This window comes from Ranitomeya imitator, chromosome 1 (assembly GCF_032444005.1).
Source record: "Ranitomeya imitator isolate aRanImi1 chromosome 1, aRanImi1.pri, whole genome shotgun sequence".
Lineage (NCBI taxonomy): Eukaryota > Metazoa > Chordata > Amphibia > Anura > Dendrobatidae > Ranitomeya > Ranitomeya imitator.
Window position 1 is genome coordinate 250,365,211 of NC_091282.1, and position 7,589 is coordinate 250,372,799.

The 7,589-nt window shown below is 39.9% G+C and overlaps 1 protein-coding gene across 1 annotated transcript in view; it reads left to right on the top strand.

Annotated features, from left to right (window-relative positions):
- SETD1B (SET domain containing 1B, histone lysine methyltransferase) overlaps positions 1-5,302 on the top strand; it is a 55,039-nt gene extending 49,737 nt beyond the window's left edge. Inside the window, exons 14-18 of the mRNA XM_069755491.1 lie at positions 2,512-2,678; positions 2,909-3,040; positions 3,651-3,770; positions 3,863-4,000; positions 4,998-5,302. Coding sequence (XP_069611592.1) covers positions 2,512-2,678; positions 2,909-3,040; positions 3,651-3,770; positions 3,863-4,000; positions 4,998-5,171 — 731 coding nt within the window. The 3' untranslated portion in view covers positions 5,172-5,302. The remainder of the gene's footprint in view (positions 1-2,511; positions 2,679-2,908; positions 3,041-3,650; positions 3,771-3,862; positions 4,001-4,997) is intronic.
- Positions 5,303-7,589: the final 2,287 nt, after the last annotated feature.

Consider the following 7,589-nt stretch of genomic DNA (forward strand, 5'->3'; position numbering starts at 1 on the left):
TGGTTGCTTTGCATTCATTCTGTGTTAAACTCGTCTGAAGCCACCTCAATTGGGTAAAGTTGGGTGGTTGCGCAGGCAGTGTCATTTGACGCAACACTACTTCACTCTCTTTTTTAGTCACATAGCCTGGAAAGCTATTTCAGGTCATTGTCCTGTTGCAATACATGAGTGCAGAAACCTGTGGTTAGCCTTGCTGGATAAGTGTGCCTTGAATTTGGAATAAATCAGCAACTGTGTCACTAGCAAAGCACTCCCACACCATCACACCTCCTCTATGCCTCACACTGGACACCACACATGTAGAAATCTGCTCACCTATTCTGTGTCTCACAGTGGCATGGTGGTTGTTAGCAAAAATCTCCAAATTCTAAGTTTTCAGACCACAGAGACTTCCACTGATCTATTGTCCAGTTCTTGTTTTGCTTGGCCAAAATAAGTCTCTTCTTGTTTGTGATCTTCAGTAGCTTATTTGTGTCATTTCGACCATAAAGGCCTTCTACTCACAGCCTACTCTGGACAGTTCCTGTTGAGATGTGTCTGCTACATGATTTCTGTGCAACATTTTTGAGGGCTGTTCTCTGAGGTGTTGTCAATTTTCAGTTTCTGAGTCTGGTAACTCTGATGAACTTATCCTCTACAGCAGAGGTAATTCTTGGCCTTCCATTCCAGGGGCATTTCTCATGAGTCAGTTTCTTCATGTCGACTATTGGTTTTCATAACTTCACTTGAGGATACTTTTTTAAGGTTCTAGAAATATTCCACATTGAATGGTTTTCATATCCTAAAATAATGATAGACGGTCATCTCTCTTAACTTAGTTGAGTGGTTCTTGCCATATTCTAGCTTAGATCAGTTGTGAAATAGGGCTCTGCATTGTATGGAACTGTGCACCAACACTGCCTCACAAACACTTTCTGTAGGTCGATGATTCCACAAATGATCTCTTTCTGAGACCTACCAGTTCATAGGAAGTCATTCCAGGTGACTCCTGATGAAGCTGCTTGAAGAAATGTCAAGGGTGTGTGAAGCTATCGGAGTTAGGGTTGCTGCAGGCAAATGAATAAAAAATTGTTTGAGTTTCATCCAGACTTTTTTTTTTCTTTCTAATTTTTGTCATTGTGTCATCTGTATATCCGTTTTTGATGTCCTTCATACAACTACAAAAAAAATGCACATAATCAAATACAGTTTCCTAGCTTTATAATAGAAATGTAACCATAAAAATTGCCATTCGGGTTTCTATGAGAGCCTTTTTTTGTTTATTTGTTTTATACCACCTATAGACTTGAATGGATGAGTCTACAATTTTTTTTCTCGCCATCAAACAGGTTTGTTTGAACAGACCTATTTAGTATCATGGGTCGGTGTGCTAGCAGATCAAAAATTGGACAGGACACATCCGATTTATAGGCTCATTTGCATCAGCCCTAATAGTGGAAGGCTTTGAGAAATCGGTTTGCCACATACTCTGGTTTGTTTCACAGGTGTTTTACCCCTTGTATCCATATGTGTCTTTGTGGTTTTGCTGCCCTCAGTCTAAGACCTCGTTCGCACTTGCGCATAAACTCTGCGAGTGCAATGAGAGAAAAAAAATCGCATTGCACTCTCACCAATGTTATTCAGTGACCGTGCTAATCTGCAATTTTTTTTTTTTTATTAACTTTTTTTTCCTCAGCTGAAAATGGGGGAAAAAAATCACAGCATGTTGCGATTGTGTATATCGGATGAGACTTGCCAATGCAAGTCAATGGGTGTGAGAGAGAAAAAGGACAGCACACATATCCCATCCTATTTTTACGACTACATTACCATTCTGTGGCGTAGAACACTGTAACAGGTCCTGTAAATGATTGCAGAATAATAGTTGCAGAGAAAAAAAATATCGAAGCGATCATTTTTTAACTCTAGTGGGAGCGAGGCCTAAATCTACAATGTGCACATTCTAATAAGAACAAGAGAAATCTTTTCATGAACAGTTGTCTCTAAACTTTTGACCGCTATTGTAAATACATGGAAGGTGGCAAAACTCAATATTTCCGGCAATAGGAATTATTCTATGTGGGGAAAGTCTTTCGTATTGTGGGAGATATTTCTGACTATGGCCTTTGGACTGTGTCCCATTTTAGTTTGCATACCAGCACTTCATCAGACCACATTTACATGTGGCCACTAGATTAAATGGTAATACATGTAAATTTGCAGAAAACGTCTTACACTGAGCATGTAAAGCCGCTCCGTGCGGTGTCCCAGATTTTTTCAGAACATGTGCGACCTCTGAGAAATGTTGAGAAGCTGTGATTTCCTTCAAAATAGCGGCCGCTATTGGCTTGACAGAAAACTCCATCATTCACATGTCAAATTTTCCCTTTTGGTAATTTCAGCAAATGGTTATAACAATCTGCATGTTCTTGCTGGATTTATAGGGCATCGGCAGCATATATTTCATAGTATTATACCTCTAATTTACAAGAGCGCATTTGTGTATATTTTCCTTGACTCTTTTTTCCCCACCAACCAGTGTTTCTTCCCCCAAGAAAAAGAAACGCGATGATGGGTTACGTGATCATCTTACTGGCTGCGCCCGTAGTGAGGGATACTATAAAATTGATCATAAGGACAAAGCAAAATACCTCATTAACAATCGCTCTATGACTGAGGAACCCTTGAATGATACCCAGGTAGGAAATTGCTACACCTTGGGTGCTGAAAGCACAGAACACACAACATTGAGCTAGTAGTCGTTGTTCTGCACCCTGTTAGTATGGGCAATAAGGGCACATGCAATGATTATAGTGCGCACGCACAGGGAACATTTCCCTTTCTACCTCCTCTTTTGGTCTTCCGCTATCGCAGTGTAATGTACTTATACTGTTTTATCTTCTAAATGCCTTTCTGTCCCTCTGTCCAGGGGAAGAGCATCCCAGCTCAGCCTCACACCTCCACCCGAGCAGGTTCAGAGAGAAGATCAGAACAGCGTCGGCTGCTCTCCTCCTTCACTGGGAGCTGCGACAGCGATCTGCTGAAATTTAATCAACTCAAGGTAAGGAAGTGGGTTTAATTTTTAAAAAGGGGATATGAATTTGTCACTTGTTTTGTCAACAGATATGCACCAAGTAGTTTTAATGTGGAGGTTGCTAGGTATTGTCTTTCAACACTGCAAGATCATTGTGAACCAGTGTTGTTAAAAATGCTCATTTCACGATTATCTTGTCGTCTAAATAGGCTGCCAACCTCCCAACGAATGAGCATCTTGTTTATCGTGTGAAATATCTTTTATGCAGCATAAAAGATTATCATTCTTGGTGGTGCATCGTCCTGTGTAAACGGCGCTTGCACTACCTAGGACAATGGCAGCCTACGTGCACTGAGCAATCTTATATCGATCACTCAGCCCATCAATTGCTGTGGTCTGCCTGCATAACCAGTCGACCAGTGATCGGTCTGTAAATTGACCCTTAAATTGCAGTCCATTTGGATCCTCTGAGGCGCTGTGGTCTCTTTTTAGAGCCAATACTTTATTGGGACAATAGCCGTTTTGCAGCATGTGGTGAAGAATCCTATTGTTCAGCTTTTCGTATATAATTTACATGACGTTGTAAACAGAGCGTACATTTATAGACGTTTTATGAAATGTGTTTTGCTGATTTCAGTTTCGCAAGAAGAAAATACGTTTCTGTAAGAGCCATATTCACGACTGGGGCCTTTTTGCCATGGAGCCAATTGCTGCGGATGAGATGGTCATTGAATATGTGGGACAGAATATTCGCCAGGTAAGATGGTTACCAACAGGATATCTTTTCTAAGCGGAGACTGTGATTTTGATTTCAGTAAAAAAATAATTTTTTTCTTTTTTTACTGTCAGGTCATTGCTGATATGCGGGAAAAGCGATATGAGGATGAAGGGATCGGGAGCAGCTACATGTTTAGGGTGGATCATGACACCATCATTGATGCCACTAAATGTGGGAATTTTGCTCGGTTTATTAACCATAGTTGTAATGTAAGTTGCATCTTTTTGTCAACTTTTTTATTTTAGATGTTTGTTGGAATAGTTCATGGCGAGTCTAAGAAACATTTTACTTCTAGACCTTATTGATTCTGCCAGCAGAGTGAAAGGACATCATACTATGTACTGTACATGCTTGCACTTGTTATTTAATTTGTTATTCCTTTGCATTTGAAATGCAAAAAGTTAATTGTCTTAATTGAAAATGTTCTACCATTTTGCTACTGCAGAATGTCTGCAAGTCTTTTATGCAGGCCGTCATCAGCAAGAAAAAGTTACAAACCTGTCCTCTCTTACTGTTAAAGATAGGAGTGGAGAGAGGGATGTACATGATTCTCCGCAGCGAGAATGGAGTGAGGAAAGGGTGGGTTTTGGTGGGGGAGTATCCACAATCTCAGAAAGGGCCGGGTGCACAGGCTATAGAAAAGGAGAAAAGCACATGAAGTGGAAATAAGTGCGGGATGGAAGCTAAGCTGTGCTGATATATGAACACCTCAGCACCCAGGATACAGTTAGACATCTCACATGCAGCCTATATTACTGTGAGAGACACTCCCACAAGAGTGCAATGCAGGAACACGGTCAGATCATACCACAGCTCCTGGCTAAGAGAGGAAACAAAAGAGGATACAGACAGGGCAGCATGGGATCACAGCTGATTCTTTTTGTGAGTAAAATATTTTGCTGCCTGTTTTTAAGCAATGTATGACCTCAAAGAAAGAATATGTTGCAATCTCGTGTACTGTCTGTATACTCTTTTGCTTTCCCCCCTGCCCAGGAGCTGTTTTATGATCAGACCATGTTCCTCCACGGTCAGACACACACACTACACAGGAACATTTTTTTTTTTTTTAAACACTTCCAATTGTGGAAGTTATTATTATTCCAAGATTTATTGATTAAAATTAGCTTTGTTCGTGGGAAAAACCCTTTAAGTGTTGAAAATGCTCCATATAGTGCTTATGTTTGTTCACTCTTTATTGTTTTTCAGCCTAATTGCTACGCAAAGGTCATCACTGTGGAGTCTCAAAAGAAGATTGTCATCTACTCCAAACAATATATTAATGTGAATGAAGAGATCACATATGATTACAAGTTCCCTATAGAGGACGTTAAGATCCCTTGTCTTTGCGGAGCAGAGAATTGCAGAGGGACATTGAATTAAATTGTCTCCGATCTGTCAATGCACCTTTCAGCCATAGCGGACTGCAAGTAAGAGGTGCAAGTTGCACTTTTGCCAAAAAAAAAAAACGGTTTCGCACTTCTCTTGGGCTCCTGAACAAGAAGGGCACATGTACATCACAACATTGCTTCTGATTGTAAAGACCCTGGTGCTCTTTATTTTTATTTTCTTTGACTTTTCATCTTTAACATTGAAAAGGTGATACCACTTAGTGGCACAGAAAACATGTATGGAAAACCGAGAAACCGCTCTCAACAATTTTCTCCTGACTAATACTAATCTAGTGGAGGTCATAATTCGGTACCTTCTTTTTTTTTTATGCCATAATGCTGCTAGTTTCCTCATCAGATACGCACCATAAATATGAAGAGGTAATACTGTAATGGTATCCATTGGAAATAGATGTTACCCTTTAACTTTTCAGAAAGGGATTCCCTTTTTATACATTATTAATCTTTTGACGTGAGATAAGCTTTTGATTTGTATAATATTTCCCTTCTTATTTATTTAACTATTCTTGGTCTTTTCCTCTCTTCTTCCAACTTTTAGCAAAATGTAACAAAAGTCCAAGACGGATGTGAAGGAGTAATCCATGATCTTGTCCTTGCCGTTTGGAAACTGGCATGTAAAACTCCCTTACACATTATTTATTCACTGCTGCAATTGGGAAAAGGCATCATGGTGCCGTGAAAGAAGCAAAGTTGCTGGGTAGTGCAGGGACTTATGTGGATGTTTATAGTACAGCAAAGATGATTGTGACTTTTGTAAGCGTTTTCCATAGGCTGTAGGTAGTGACCATTTACCTTTTTATAAAAATCAGTGCATCTCAAGTAACTTTGATTCGTGGTATAGATGCCCATGTGTATGAATGATAACTAGGCCACCTTGAAATAAGTCAGAAATATGGGCCTTGCTTTGTGCTATGACCGCATTCACATTGGCATCTGGTGTAGCAAGGTGTAGATGATCATGGCAGAACTTAAAATAAAGTGTGACGTTTTTCATTAAGTTTATGCTATTCTAATCAAGTGTTTGTCCAGAATCCTGTCCCTCACAATAGGTCAGAGATGTGTAGCTCCTAGCAGTTAGCGTTTCGGACTTACCACAGTTTGAATACTATTCTCCGCCATTCTGTGATGACTATTCACAGAGTGTAAATGAAGCTTGGTTTCTTTGTATGCAAGCAATAAGTCAAGCGTCATTTACCACATGAATGGTGATGTAACATGACGGAAGGAAGCAGTAGACTGCGTGCCATAAGGCCGAGGCAGGATGGCTATGGTGAGTGACGCAGGATATGGGCCGAAAAAAATTTATTTAGATGTCAAGTGGTAAGTAAGTACTTTTGAAACATAGGATGGGGTGTTGGTGCACGTAAGTCGCTTAGAAGAGATGGTTGGGAATAATGAGTAGGGAGATTGCTTTCTCTAGTAAAGTTATACTTCAGCTTTCCACATTGCAGTGTTGCGTATTGATAATCTGCGTATTAGGTCATCTACAGTTGTCCATGGTCAGGAAGGACTTGAGGTCTAACTTGCTGTTCTTTCTCTCTATATTTACCATTTCGGGGTGACCTGCACATTTCTGGCACCATGAACATTTCCTTGTCACCTTTAGGGTCATATTTTGTTCTGTTGGCTTCCCAGACTCTCTCTAATGTGACAGAGTCATTGTTTACTTGCACACTAGTGGCAACTGATTGCTTGATATGGGTAGCAAGGTGAAGTTTTCACAAATCTTTTCTTCCTTTGGGAAGCTTGATGTAACGGCATTTCACAAAGTATTAGCTGATCTTGTGCATTGTATTTTGGTACTTTATTCTGCTTGCTCAGCATTAGTTTGACTTGGAAAGTGCCCTTTTATCTTTCTTTTGACTGGTGCATTCTTACACATGGGTATTTTTGAACGGCATCCATTCTAAGAAAAGTAACCTTTCCAATTATGTTTAGGTCTGACTTGTGTAGAAAACTGTGTCACCACTCTCTGTTTTCTTAATCTAAACCGATAATATAATGATCCTATTTTTCTGATGCTTCCAAAACCAATAGCGCTTCTAAGTGTAATATTTAAGCTTTTGCAAAGCTTAAGGTGTTTTGTAGAATTAAGAGTAATGGAGCTTCAAGGTAATCGATCAGGAAACATGTCCATAGTTTTAGCTCTACTGAAACTACACAGTAACAGTGTCAGGTACTCCGCTTCTCATCCCGCCCCGCATTAACTTGGTGTTTTATTTTGCTTGACTGGAGTTTGTCTTCCAAAGGTTTGCAGTTAAGTGGCAATGGCACAATAGATGTAAAGTTAGGACCATTAGATTTCACCTGTCAGTATTTGCAAAATAAGAAGTATGCAGGTTACATAGTGATCCCTAAAACCCAACATTGCTCTAAAATGAAGAAGAAC